General features: G+C 49.1%; 1 protein-coding gene across 3 annotated transcripts in view; it reads left to right on the forward strand.

Annotated features, from left to right (window-relative positions):
• Positions 1 to 837: 837 nt before the first annotated feature.
• The window catches only part of ILDR2 (immunoglobulin like domain containing receptor 2), a 492,420-nt gene continuing 477,371 nt past the window's right edge, over positions 838 to 15,886 (forward strand). For all 3 annotated transcript variants that reach the window (XM_089660826.1, XM_089660825.1, XM_089660827.1), the window contains exon 1: positions 838 to 990. In XM_089660826.1, the coding sequence (XP_089516952.1) occupies positions 942 to 990 (49 nt within the window). In that variant the 5' untranslated portion in view covers positions 838 to 941. The remainder of the gene's footprint in view (positions 991 to 15,886) is intronic.

Consider the following 15,886-nt stretch of genomic DNA (forward strand, 5'->3'; position numbering starts at 1 on the left):
CATGCATAGTGGGTACGGGGAAGCGGAGGGCGCAGGCGGCATGCATAGTGGGTACGAGGAAGCGGCTGGCACAGACGGCATGCATAGTGGGTACGGGGAAGTGGCTGGCACAAACGGCATGCATAGTGGGTACGGGCGCAGACGGCTTGCATAGTGGGTACGGGGAAGCGGCGGGCGCAGAAGGCATGCATAGTGGGTACGGGCACAGACGGCATGCATAGTGGGTACAGGGAAGCGGAGGGCACAGAAGGCATGCATAGTGGGTACGGGGAAGCGGAGGGCACAGAAGGCATGCATAGTGGGTACGGGGAAGCGGAGGGCGCAGGCGGCATGCATAGTGGGTACAGGGAAGCGGAGGGCACAGAAGGCATGCATAGTGGGTACGGGGAAGCGGAGGGCACAGAAGGCATGCATAGTGGGTACGGGGAAGCGGAGGGCACAGAAGGCATGCATAGTGGGTACGGGGAAGCGGAGGGCACAGAAGGCATGCATAGTGGGTACGGGGAAGCGGAGGGCACAGACGGCATGCATAGTGGGTACGGGCACAGACGGCATGCATAGTGGGTACGGGCACAGACGGCATGCATAGTGGGTACGGGGAAGCGGAGGGCGCAGACGGCATGCACTGGTTGGTGGGTACAGAGGACATGCAGTGGCTTTGAGGGGTCCCTGTGTCCCCCCCCCCCATCCTGCGATCCCCCCAGAGCCACCTTGTGCCTATCTCCGGCCGTACCATGTGCGGAGGGGGGGGGAGCTCTGCCACCTGCTGTGCGGGAAGCCTCGTACTAGGCGCTGGCGGCGCGCCGCCCCCCTCCCCCGTGCCGCAGTGGAAGATTCCAGAGTGCGATCCTCATTCCAGTGTGAGTCCCGCACATCGCGGAGCGGAGAGGAGCGGAGAGGAGCCGGGCACACGGGGGGCCTCTGGATGGGAGTCCCGGGACATGGCTGCCGTCACCGTACTGGGATGTATGGCTCTGCTCTGTGCAGCAGGTGAGGGGGGGGGGGGGGGGTAACTTTGTCTCGGGTACCCTTTGTGTGGCACCTGGAGGGGGATGGACCATGTATGTGTATTATACAGGCAGAGCTGTGCTGGGTTGGCGCAGGGCTCTGGACTTGGCACTGTCTTCTCTATGGGGAGCTGTGGGCACACACTGTGTACTGCATGGAGTCTGCATGTGATGTGGTCTGCATGGAGTCTGTATGAAAGGTGTACTGCATAGAGTGTGTATGTGATGTGTATTGCGTGAAATCTGTATGTGATGTGGGCTGCATGAAGTCTGTATGTGATGTATACTGCTTGAAGTCTGTATGTGATGTGTACTATGGAGTCTGTATGTGATGTGTACTGCATGGAGCCTGTATGTGATGTGGGCTGCACAGAGTCTGTATGTGATGTGGGCTGCACAGTCTGTATGTGATGTGTACTGCATGGAGTCTGTATGTGATGTGGGCTGCACGGAGTCTGTATGTGATGTGCGCTGCATAGAGTCTGTATGTGATGTGCGCTGCATAGAGTCTGTATGTGATGTTGGCTGTATGCGATGGCTGCATGGAGTCTATATGTGATGTGTACTGCATGGAGTATACATGTGATGTGGGCTGCATGGAGTATGTATGTGATGTGTGCTGCATGGAATATGTATGTGATGTGTACTTCATGGAGTATGTATGTGATGTGGGCTGCTTGGAGTCTGCATGTGATGTGGGCTGCATGGAGTCTGCATGTGATGTGGGCACAGTGTACAGTGGGGGGTATGTATGGTGGGCAGAGTATAGTCTGTATAGCTGTGTACAGTGTGAGTGTGGCGTGGCCCCGGTGTGGTGGTAGCTGTGGGCTCAGCCTGTAGCTGGCAGTGTGCTTCCTCTGTCTATAGATGGGTAGCTGAGCTCCGGATATATGTGAGATCCTGCTGTCTGTGTGCTGAGTACAGTCTGTATAGGATGCATCTACCACCATACCGGGGCTCTGCTCACCACATACCGTGCCCAGTCTACAGTCCGTATAGGATGGCATGGTGTACAGTCCGTATAGGATGCACGGTGTACGGTCCGTATAGGATGCACGGTGTACGGTCCGTATAGGATGCACGGTGTACAGTCCGTATAGGATGGCACGGTGTACGGTCCGTATAGGATGCACGGTGTACGGTCCGTATAGGATGGCACGGTGTACGGTCCGTATAGGATGGCACGGTGTACAGTCCGTATAGGATGGCACGGTGTACGGTCCGTATAGGATGCACGGTGTACAGTCCGTATAGGATGGCACGGTGTACAGTCCGTATAGGGTGGCACGGTGTACAGTCCGTATAGGATGCACGGTGTACAGTCCGTATAGGGTGGCACGAAGTACAGTCCGTATAGGATGCACGGTGTACAGTCCGTATAGGATGCACGGTGTACAGTCCGTATAGGATGCACGGTGTACAGTCCGTATAGGATGCACGGTGTACAGTCCGTATAGGATGCACGGTGTACAGTCCGTATAGGATGGCACGGTGTACAGTCCGTATAGGATGCACGATGTACAGTCCGTATAGGATGGCACGGTGTACAGTCCGTATAGGATGGCACGGTGTACAGTCCGTATAGGATGCACGGTGTACAGTCCGTATAGGATGCACGGTGTACAGTCCGTATAGGATGGCACGGTGTACAGTCCGTATAGGATGCACGGTGTACGGTCCGTATAGGATGCACGGTGTACGGTCCGTAGAGGATGGCACGGTGTACGGTCCGTATAGGGTGGCACGGTGTACGGTCCGTATAGGATGGCACGGTGTACGGTCCGTATAGGATGGCACGGTGTACGGTCCGTATAGGATGGCACGGTGTACGGTCCGTATAGGATGCACGGTGTACGGTCCGTATAGGATGGCACGGTGTACGGTCCGTATAGGATGCACGGTGTACGGTCCGTATAGGATGGCACGGTGTACGGTCCGTATAGGATGGCACGGTGTACGGTCCGTATAGGATGCACGGTGTACGGTCCGTATAGGATGGCACGGTGTACGGTCCGTATAGGATGCACGGTCTACGGTCCATATAGGATGCACGGTGTACGGTCCGTATAGGATGGCACGGTGTACGGTCCGTATAGGATGGCACGGTGTACGGTCCGTATAGGATGGCACGGTGTACGGTCCGTATAGGATGCACGGTGTACGGTCCGTATAGGATGGCACGGTGTACGGTCCGTATAGGATGGCACGGTCTACGGTCCGTATAGGATGCATGGTGTACGGTCCGTATAGGATGTGTATGGTAAAACTGATATATAGTGTGCATAGATGTGTCCAGTGCAGTCACACCGTGATGTCCAGGGACGGGCACAGTATACTCTCTGTATAGTGGGGGCATGGTGGTAGCTGTGGGCACAGTCTATTCCTGGCACCTGAGCCGGCAGTATGCTCTGTATTGTCTATGGAGTGGGTAGGTGTGTGCATATCGTATATGATGAGACCACGCTGGCCTCCGTGTGCTGTGTGTAGTCTGCGTATGATGCACCGTCTGGGCACAGACTATAACCTGTGTAAGATGTGTATGGTGCGCACAATGTATAATCTGCATACAGAATATGTGTTCAGTATAGTCACACTGTGATGTATAGTGACAGGCACAGTATGTGGTGTGAGCAGAGCCCCGGTATGGTGGGCACAGTATGTGGTGTGAGCAGAGCCCCGGTATGGTGGGTACAGTATGTGGTGTGAGCAGAGCCCCGGTATGGTGGGCACAGTATGTGGTGTGAGCAGAGCCCCGGTATGGTGGGCACAGTATGTGGTGTGAGCAGAGCCCCGGTATGGTGGGCACAGTGTGTGGTGTGAGCAGAGCCCCGGTATGGTGGGCACAGTGTGTGGTGTGAGCAGAGCCCCGGTATGGTGGGTACAGTATGTGGTGTGAGCAGAGCCCCGGTATGGTGGGTACAGTATGTGGTGTGAGCAGAGCCCCGGTATGGTGGGCACAGTATGTGGTGTGAGCAGAGCCCCAGTATGGTGGTAGCTGTGGGCACGGTATGTGGTGTGAGCAGAGCCCCGGTATGGTGGGCACAGTATGTGGTGTGAGCAGAGCCCCGATATGGTGGGCACAGTATGTGGTGTGAGCAGAGCCCCGGTATGGTGGGCACGGTATGTGGTGTGAGCAGAGCTCTGGTATGGTGGTAGATGTGGGCACAGGAGAGACTGTTCCTGGCTCCTCTGCTGGCAGCATGCGCCACAGACTGGGTAGCTAGGTGCTCAGCATATATGGGGAGACCCTGATGGCTTTCAGTGTTGTATACTGTACATTGTCTGGCACAGTGTGGGCATGATGATGTGATGTGTGGGCACAGACTATAATCCGTATAGGATATGTATCGTTGGCACAGTATAGTCTGCATATCACGCGCACATCACCCCCATACTCAAAAAACCCTCCCGGGACCCCACGACCTGAACAACCTTAGACCCATCTCCCTGCTGCCATTTACTTCCAAGCTCCTTGAGCGCTTAGTCTACAATCGCCTGAGCTCCCACCTCACTGACAACAACCTCCTTGATCCCCTACAGTCTGGATTCCGTCCCCTAAACTCCACCGAAACCGCCCTACTTAAACTCACCAACGACCTGCTAACCGCCAAAGCTAATGGCCACTACTCAGTCCTCCTACTCCTCGACCTCTCCGCAGCCTTCGACACTGTCGACCACCCCCTCCTCCTTAATAAACTACACTCCCTCGGTATCAGAGACTCCGCTCTCTCCTGGCTCTCCTCCTATCTACCCCAACGCTCCTTCAGCGTTACCTATAACGCTGCCACCTCCCCCTCTCTCCCCCTCTCTGTTGGGGTCCCCCAAGGCTCGGTCCTCGGGCCCCTTCTCTTCTCCATCTACACCTCCTCCCTCAGCAAACTGATACACTCCCATGGCTTCAACTATCACCTCTACGCCGATGACATGCAAATTTACCTCTCCACCCCTCACCTCACCCCTTCAGTCTTTGCCCGTATCACCCACCTACTGAACGACAGATCAGATTGGATGTCACTCCACTTCCTTAAATTGAACCTTTCCAAAACCGAGCTCCTAGTTTTCCCCCCAGCCCGCGCCCCCCCCCCTACCCTCTCCATCACGACCAACAACGCCACCATCAGTCCCACCCCGCAAGCCAAAGTCCTAGGTGTCACTCTGGACTCAAACCTTTCCTTCCAACCCCATATCCAATCGCTGGCAAACTCATGCAGGCTCCACCTCCGCAACATCTCCAAAATACGTTCCTAACCCCAGACACTACTAAACTACTCATTCGCTCCCTTATTATCTCACGTCTGGACTACTGCAACTCCCTTCTCACCGGCTTACCTCATCACAGACTCTCCCCGCTTCAGTCTATCCTGAACTCAGAGGCCAGACTCATCCACCTTACCAACCGCTCTGCTTCTGCCACCCCTCTCTGCCAATCCCTTCACTGGCTCCCGATTGCCCAACGCATTAAATTCAAACTACTAACACTGACATACAAAGCCATTCATAACGCTGCCCCAAACTACCTCACCGACCTGATACCCAAATACCACCCAACCCATACTCTTCACTCCTCACAAGAGATACCCTGGTCTCCTCCTCCCACGCCCGACTGCAGGACTTCTCCAGGACCTCCCCCATCCTCTGGAACTCACTACCCCAATCCATCAGACTGTCGCCTTCCCTCCTCACCTTTAGGCACACCCTGAAAACCCATCTCTTCAGGGAAGCCTACCCCGCCCTCACCTAACAGCCGATCTCCTCCATTCCTCCTACCACTCCATCCCCCACAGCCATTCCCCTCCCTCCTAGATTGTAAGCTCGAAAGAGCAGGGCCCTCGAACCCCTCGTGTATTGTATTGTTACTGTATTGTCTCATGTACTGTCCCCCACTATAATGTACAGCGCTGAGCAAACCTTTTGGCACTATATAAATACTGTATAATAATAATAATACATGTGTTCATTATAGTCACACTGATGTATAGTGATTGGCCCGGTATAGACCCGGGCACCTCTGCTGGCAGCACCATTTCTCTGTGTGTATACAATGGGTAGCTGTGTGCACAGTATATGGTGAGGACCTGTTGGCACAGCTCTAGTGTGAGTATAGTCTGTATGCATGTATGGGTACATGTAGGACGTGTACGGTGGGCATAGCATAGTCTGAATGCATAAACATGGGCACATGTAGGACGTGTACGGTGGGCATAGCATAGTCTGAATGCATAAACATGGGCACATGTAGGACGTGTACGGTGGGCATAGCATAGTCTGAATGCATAAACATGGGCACATGTAGGACGTGTACGGTGGGCATAGCATAGTCTGAATGCATAAACATGGGCACATGTAGGACGTGTACGGTGGGCATAGCATAGTCTGAATGCATAAACATGGGCACATGTAGGACGTGTACGGTGGGCATAGCATAGTCTGAATGCATAAACGTGGGCACATGTAGGACGTGTACGGTGGGCATAGCATAGTCTGCATGCATAAACGTGGGCACATGTAGGACGTGTACGGTGGGCATAGCATAGTCTGCATGTATAAACGTGGGCACATGTAGGTCGTGTACGGTGGGCATAGCATAGTCTGAATGCATAAACGTGGGCACATGTAGGATGTGTACGGTGGGCATAGCATAGTCTGCATGTATAAACGTGGGCACATGTAGGTCGTGTACGGTGGGCATAGCATAGTCTGAATGCATAAACGTGGGCACATGTAGGATGTGTACGGTGGGCATAGCATAGTCTGCATGTATAAACGTGGGCACATGTAGGACGTGTACGGTGGGCATAGCATAGTCTGCATGTATAAACGTGGGCACATGTAGGACGTGTACGGTGGGCATAGCATAGTCTGCATGTATAAACGTGGACACATGTAGGACGTGTACGGTGGGCATAGCATAGTCTGCATGTATAAACGTGGGCACGTGTAGGACGTGTACGGTGGGCATAGCATAGTCTGCATGTATAAACGTGGGCACGTGTAGGACGTGTACGGTGGGCATAGCATAGTCTGCATGTATAAACGTGGGCACGTGTAGGACGTGTACGGTGGGCATAGTATAGTCTGCATGTATAAACGTGGGCATGTGTAGGACGTGTACGGTGGGCATAGTATAGTCTGCATGTATAAACGTGGGCACGTGTAGGACGTGTACGGTGGGCATAGTATGGTCTGCATGTATAAACGTGGGCACGTGTAGGACGTGTACGGTGGGCATAGTATGGTCTGCATGTATAAACGTGGGCACGTGTAGGACGTGTACGGTGGGCATAGTATGGTCTGCATGTACAAACGTGGGCACGTGTAGGACGTGTACGGTGGGCATAGTATGGTCTGCATGTATAAACGTGGGCACGTGTAGGACGTGTACGGTGGGCATAGTATAGTCTGCATGTATAAACGTGGGCACGTGTAGGACGTGTATGGTGGGCATAGTATAGTCTGCATGTATAAACGTGGCCACGTGTAGGACGTGTACGGTGGGCATAGTATAGTCTGCATGTTTAAACGTGGGCACGTGTAGGACGTGTACGGTGGGCATAGTATAGTCTGCATGTATAAACGTGGGCACATGTAGGACGTGTACGGTGGGCATAGTATAGTCTGCATGTATAAACGTGGGCATGTGTAGGACGTGTACGGTGGGCATAGTATAGTCTGCATGTATAAACGTGGGCACATGTAGGACGTGTACGGTGGGCATAGTATAGTCTGCATGTATAAACGTGGGCATGTGTAGGACGTGTACGGTGGGCATAGTATGGACTGCATGTATAAACATGGGCACGTGTAGGACGTGTATGGTATACTATTGTCTGCATGTACAGTGGGGATTGAAAGTTTGGGCACCCCAGCTAAAAATTTGTATTAATGTGCATAAAGAAGCCAAGGAAAGATGGAAAAATCTCCAAAAGGCATCAAATTACAGATTAGACATTCTTATAATATGTCACCAAAAGTTAGATTTTATTTCCATCATTTACACTTTCAAAATAACAGAAAACAAAAAAATGGCGTCTGCAAAAGTTTGGGCACCCTGCAGAATTTATAGCATGCACTGCCCCCTTTGCAAAGCTGAGACCTGCCAGTGTCATGGATTGTTCTCAATCATCGTCTGGGAAGACCAGGTGATGTCAATCTCAAAGGTTTTAAATGCCCAGACTCATCTGACCTTGCCCCAACAATCAGCACCATGGGTTCTTCTAAGCAGTTGTCTAGAAAACTGAAACTGAAAATAGTTGACGCTCACAAAGCTGGAGAAGGCTATAAGAAGATAGCAAAGCGTTTTCAGATGTCAATATCCTCTGTTCGGAATGTAATTAAGAAATGGCAGTTATCAGGAACAGTGGAAGTTAAAGCAAGATCTGGAAGACCAAGAAAAATATCAGACAGAACAGCTCGCAGGATTGTGAGAAAAACAATTCAAAACCCACGTTTGACTGCACGATCCCTCCAGAAAGATCTGGCAGACACTGGAGTTGTGGTACACTATTCCACTATAAAGAGATACTTGTACAAATATGGTCTTCATGGAAGAGTCATCAGAAGAAAACCTCTTCTACGTCCTCACCACAAAAATCATCGTTTGAACTTTGCAAATGAACATATAGACAAGCCTGATGCATTTTGGAAACAAGTTCTGTGGATCGATGAGGTTAAAATTGAACTTTTTGGCCAGAATGAGCAAAGGTACGTTTGGAGAAGAAGGGGCACAGAATTTAATGAAAAGAACCTCTGTCCAACTGTTAAGCATGGGGTTGGATCAATCATGCTTTGGGGTTGTGTTGCAGCCAGTGGCACAGGGAACATCTCACGAGTAGAAGGAAAAATGGATTCGATAAAATTTCAGCAAATTTTGGATGGTAACTTGATGCCATCTGTGAAAAAGCTGAAGTTAAAGAAAGGATGGCTTCTACAAATGGATAATGATCCTAAACACACCTCGAAATCCAGGGGGGATTACATCAAGAGGCGTAAACTGAAGGTTTTGCCATGGCCTTCACAATCTCCTGACCTCAACATAATTGAAAATCTATGGCTAGACCTTAAAAGAGCAGTGCGTGACAGACAGCTCAGAAATCTCAAAGAACTGGAAGACTTTTGTAAGGAAGAATGGGCAAAGATACCTCAAACAAGAATTGAAAGACTCTTGGCTGGCTACAAAAAGTGTTTACAAGCTGTGATACTTGCCAAAGGGGGCAGTACAAGATATTAACTCTGCAGGGTGCCCAAACTTTTGCAGACGCCATTTTTTTGTTTTCTGTTATTTTGAAAGTGTAAATGATGGAAATAAAATCTAACTTTTGTTGACATATTATAAGAATGTCTAATCTGTAATTTGATGCCTTTTGGAGATTTTTCCATCTTTCCTTGGCTTCTTTATGCACATTAATACAAATGTTTAGCTGGTGTGCCCAAACTTTCCATCCCCACTGTATGTGTTCAGTATAGTCACACTGTGGGCACAGTAGAGGGTACCTATCAGTATAGGGTAGACATTGGTACCCGTGGGCACAGTATGGACCCTATACAGTCAGTACATGTAGGCCGATGCCCACTCCTTCATACACCAGCCCAGGTAGTAGCAGAGTACAGCTGCCCATACACCATACAATCTGATTGTACAATCTAATTTCTGAAAACTCTGTTTATAAAACGGCACGTCATTCAGCTAGTTGCAGTGTGTTGACATCCAATGATGTGCGTTCCAATCCATGCACGCAGCATTTTACTCACAACGCACTTCAGCGCAGTACTTTGGTGTGATCCAGGCACATAGAATGCAATTTTTTTTTGTAATATGTCCTTGTGTTGTGTGACGCCTGTGTTGATTAACGCACGGCCCTTAGATGCGCCATCAGTTGTGTAGTGCGTGGGACCATCTGATTGGAGAGAGATTGGATGGAGTGTTTAGGTTTGTCCCATAAAGTAATTTTGGTAAATCCAAAGACGACTGTACGGCGGTTGTACAGTCCACGCCCCCCGGGTGGTATGTATGGACAATGGTGGGCACAGTACGGCGACTGATCTGTGTTCTGTGGGGCCGGCAGATATGATGCATCCTGTGGCGGGCTGTCTGCAGGGTGTGGGTGTCCGGTATTATCAATATGACTGGCATGACGTGGGCATATTTCATGGGGAGGAGCACAGTGCCGGCACCTTGAATGCCGTGTGCGTTATGCCGGTCGGTGGAATGAAGGCTTCACGGTGTATACATACTATATACTGTACAACATATACATCTGGATGCAGTCACCGTGTACAGGTCAGGATGATAACACAGCATCCGCATGGCGATCTGTCAGTTGTTGTAGAGTTCTGTGGTGCGCTGATCCGCTGGTATAGTTATGTGGTAAGCTCATGTGACAATACCCTCAGAATGTAAACAAAGCCATTGCCCATAGCAACCACAGTCTGTTGCTCATGGTAACTACAATCCATTGTCCATAGAAACTACTATCTACTATCTATTGCCCATAGCAACCACAATCCATTGTCCATATAAACTACTATCTACTATCCATTGCCTATAGCAACCACAATCTGTTGCCCATAGAAACTGCTGTCCATTGCCCATAGCAACCACAATCCATTGCCCATATGAACTATCTACTATCCATTGCCTATAGTAACTACAATCCATTGCCCATAGAAACTACTGTCTATTGCCCATAGCAACCAAAATCCATTGCCCATAGAAACCACAATCTATTGCCCATAGAAACCACAATGCATTGCCCATAGAAACCACTATCCATTGCCTATAAAAACTACTATCTACTATCTATTGCCCATAGCAACCACAATCCATTGCCCATAGAAACTACTGTTCATTGCCCATAGCAGCCACAATCCATTGTCCATAGCAACCACAATCTTGCCCATAGCAACCACAATCCATTGCCTATATAAACTATCTACTATCCATTGCCTATAGTAACTACAATCCATTGCCCATAGAAACTACTGTCTATTGCCCATAGCAACCACAATCCATTGCCCATAGAAACCACAATCTATTGCCCATAGCAACCACAATACATTGCCCATAGAAACTACTATCCATTGCCTATAAAAACTACTATTTACTATCTATTGTCCATAGCAACCACAATCCATTGCCCATAGAAACTACTGTTCATTGCCCATAGCAACCACAATCTTGCCCATAGCAACCACAATCCATTGCCCATAGAAACCACAATCTATTGCCCATATAAACTATCTACTATCCATTGCCTATAGTAACTACAATCCATTTCCCACGTGTACAACATCCACCGCCATCCCTCTATCCAAGTATACCACGTCCACTGCCATCCCTCTGTCCAAGTATACCACATCCACCGCCACCCCTCTGTCTAAGTATACCACGTCCACCGCCACCCCTCTGTTTAAGTATACCACGTCCACCACCACCCCTCTGTCCAAGTATACCACGTCCACCGCCACCCCTCTGTCCAAGTATACCACGTCCACCGCCACCCCTCTGTCCAAGTATACCACGTCCACCACCACCCCTCTGTCCAAGTATACCACGTCCACCCCCACCCCTCTGTCCAAGTATACCACGTCCACCGCCACCCCTCTGTCCAAGTATACCACGTCCACCACCACCCCTCTGTCCAAGTATACCACGTCCACAACCACCCCTCTGTCCAAGGTTTTGCTCACCTCCTCATAAAAAGAAATCAGATTTGTTTGACAAATTCTGTCTTTCATGAATCCATGCTGTCTGTTGCTTAAAATATTTTTTTCCAGCAAGAACTCATCTATGTGGTCTTTTATTAAACTCTCCAGTATCTTCCCAACTATAGAAGTTAAACTAACAGGTCTATAATTACTTGGTAAAGATTTTGACCCCTTTTTATATATTGGCACCACATTGGCCTTACGCCAATCCAGTGGTACTATGCCAGTCATTAAAGAGTCCCTAAAAATGAGAAACAATGGCTTTGAAATGACAGAGCTCAATTCTTTAAGGCCCGGTGGGTGTATGCCATCCGGTCCAGGTGCTTTATTCACCTTTATTCTGTGTAAATATATTCGGATCACATCAATTGTGAGCCAATGTGGATCATCTGGGGCTGTGTCAGTACCATGCCCATTATGGACAAGAGCCCCCCCATGCTTTGTATACACAGAGCTGAAGAAGGGATTTAATAAATTTGCCTTCTCTTTGTCCCCAGTCACCCCCTCTAGATGATTCTGTAAAGGGCCTACATGCTCGGGCCTGGTTGTTGTAGAGTTCTGTGGTGCGTACATCAACTGGTATAGTTCTGTGGTAAACTAATGTGACAATACCCTCGGAGTGTAAACAAAGCCATTTCCCATAGCAACCACAATTCATTGCCCACAGCAACCACCACAATATGTTGCCCATGGAAACTATAATCCATTGGACATAGCAACCACTATCCTTTGCCTATAGCAACCACAATCCATCGTCTATAGCAACCCCAGTCCAAAGCATCCTCAATCCCTTTGTTGAATTTCTGCCTGTTGTGAAGGGATCATCACAGGGTCCAGTTTATGATGATATTGGCATAGCGGTCCATTGGTTGTTGTGTGGTAAGATCATGTGACCCTTAGAGTGTAAACAAAGCCATTTCCCATAGCAAACACAATCGATTGCCCGTAGCGACCACAATCGAATGTCCATAGCATTCCCAGTCTATAGCAACCTCAATCCCGTTGCCGCACTGCTGCCCGTTGCTAAGGGTTCATCATGGTGTCCTGTTCAGGATGGTAACACGGTGCTGGCATAGGAACCCATTGGTTGTTGTGGAGTCCTATGGTGCTCAAATCAGCTGGTATAGTTCTGTGGTAAGCTAAGGTGACAATAACCTAAGAGTGTAAACAAAGCCATTTCCCATAGCAACTACAATCCATTGCCCATAGCAACCACTATCCATTTTCCACAATTCTTTTCCTATAGCAAGGGTCTCCAAACTTCTAAGCACAGGGCCAGTCTACTGTCCTTCAGGCTTTAGGGGGGACAGACTGGGGCCAGCAGGAGTAGAAAAATGTCCTGGGATCAGTGCCCCATTGTTGGTATCAGTGAGAAGAATAGTGCCCCCTTGATGGTGTTAGTAGGGGGAATGGTGCCCCATCATTGGTGTTTGTAGGTGAAATAGTGCCCCAAGGGTCAGATAAAGGCAAGCAAAGGGCCACATCTGGCTCGCGGGCTGCAGTATGGGCACCACTGGCCTATTGGAACCACAATCCATTGTCCATAGCCACCCCAGTCCATAGAAACCTCAGTCCTGTTGATGTGTTTCTGTCCGTAGCTAAGGGATCATTAGGGTTTCCAGTTTAGGATGATAACATGGTGTTGGCATAGCACTCCATTGGTTGTTGTAGAGTTCTGTAGAGCGCGGATCAGCTGGTGTAGTTCTGTGGTAAGCTTATGTAACTATAGTACTATAGTAGTATACTAGAAGTAAAGCCATTGTCCTTAGCAACAACAACGCATTGCCTACAGAAATCACAACCCAGAGCAACCACAATCCATTGCCTACAGAAACCACAGTATATAGCCACCACAATCCATTGCCTACAGCAATCACAATGGACAGCAACCACAATCCATTGCCTACAGAAACCACAGTATATAGCCACCACAATCCATTGCCTACAGCAATCACAATGGACAGCAACCACAATCTATTGCCTACAGAAACCACACTCCACAGCTACCACAATCCATTGCCTACAGAAACCAGAGTATATAGCAACCACAATCTATTGCCTAAAAAAACACAGCCCATAGGAACCACAATCCATTGCCTACAGCAACCACAATCCATAGCAACCACAATCCATTGCCTACAGCAACCACAATCCATAACAATCACAATCCATTGCCTACAGCAACCACAATCCATAACAGCCACAATCCATTGCCTACAGCAATCTCAATCCATAGCAACCACAAACCATTGCCTACAACAATCTCAATCCATAGCAACCACAATCCATTGCCTACAGCAATCTCAATCCATAGCAACCGCAATCCATTGCCTACAGGATCCACAGTCCATAACAACCACCATACATTGCCTACAGCAACCACAATCCATAGAAACCACAAACCATTGCCTACAGCAAACACAATCTATAGCTTCTACAATCCATTGCCTACAGAAACCACAGTCCATAGCAACCACAATCCATTGTCTACAGAAACCACAGTCCATAGCAACCACAATCCTTTGCCTACAACCACAAACCATAGCAACCACAATCCATTGCCTACAGAAACCACAGTCCATAGCAACCACAATCCATTGCCTACAGCAACCACAATACATAACAACCACAATCCATAACAACCACAATCCATTGCCTACAGCAACCACAATCCATAACAACCACAATCCATTGCCTACATCAACCACAATCTATAACAACCACAATCCATTGCCTACAGCAACCACAATCCATAGCAACCACAATCCATTGCCTACAGAAACCACAGTCCATAGCAACCACAATCCATTGCCTACAACAACCACAAACCATAGCAACCACAATCCATTGCCTACAGAAACCACAGTCCATAGCAACCACAATCCATTGCCTACAGCAACCACAATCCATAACAACCAGAATCCATAACAACCACAATCCATTGCCTACAGCAACCACAATCCATAACAACCACAATCCATTGCCTACATCAACCACAATCCATAGCAACCACAATCCATTGCCTACATCAACCACAATCTATAACAACCACAATCCATTGCCTACAGCAAGCACAATCCATAGCAACCACAATCCATTGCCTACAACAACCACAAACCATAGCAACCACAATCCATTGCCTACAGAAACCACAGTCCATAGCAACCACAATCTATAACAATCACAATCCATTGCCTACAGCAACCACAATCCATAGCAACCACAATCTATAACAACCACAATCCATTGCCTACAGCAACCACAATCCATAACAACCACAATCCATCACAACCACAATCCGTTGCCTACAGCAACTACAGTCCATAGCAACCTCAATCCTGTTGCTGTTTTTCTAAGGTAAACCAATACTTGTTTCTCCTGTTCCTCACAACAATGAGCGGTAACCCACAGCAACCAGTCACAAATCACTTCTTATGAATGTAGTTTAGTTATAGTGCTGCGATTACATTCAGCCGGTGTACTCTACATAATTGTTGACCTTCTATTACTCAGTATGTGAACTCATTGTGATAGGCGGACGCTCCCTGCCCCCGCTGCCTGGTGCTCTTCATGCAGTTTATGGTTTATAGATGAACCATAAGTCCCAGCAAAGAACTTTCAGCATGAAGTTGGTGCCAATGTCAGAGCAATGTGAACTGCTGAGGGAAAAAAACAAAAACCGCCTACACAAAGTTTTCTCTGGTGACTTTGCATTCAGCGATAGTATTGACAGTGACGCGGGTGTTGTGTGCGATGGGAATTCTGGGTGCGGAATTTGTCATTTTAGAGTTTAATGTAAATGTGTTGAATGTGTGCCCCGGAGGGAGAGAATATCAATCCCCTGCCAGGCTGCACGCTCCTAGACGGCTCCCTGTATTGGGTTCTCTGTGAGAGGCGGATTCTCTGCAAATAGCGGCGTTTATCGTTAGATGGAGCTAGACGCAATACAGACAGTTCCCTGTACACAATGCACCGAGACAGCAGGCTGGATACCGATCATCATTCAATGGGAGAGAGAGAGAGAAATGGGGGGGGGGGAGAGAGAGAGGGGGGGGGAGGGATAGAAACGGGGAAGGGAAGGGGGGAGGAAAAGTGGGTGGGTGGGGGGGAGGGAGGGAAAGAAACGGAGAGGGGAAGGGGGGGGGGGAAAGAGGGGGGAAAGGGATAGAAACGGA

This window comes from Staurois parvus, unplaced genomic scaffold, assembly GCF_062004578.1.
Source record: "Staurois parvus isolate SC_StPar_1 unplaced genomic scaffold, SC_StPar_1.0 ptg001283l, whole genome shotgun sequence".
Classification (NCBI taxonomy): Eukaryota; Metazoa; Chordata; class Amphibia; order Anura; family Ranidae; genus Staurois; species Staurois parvus.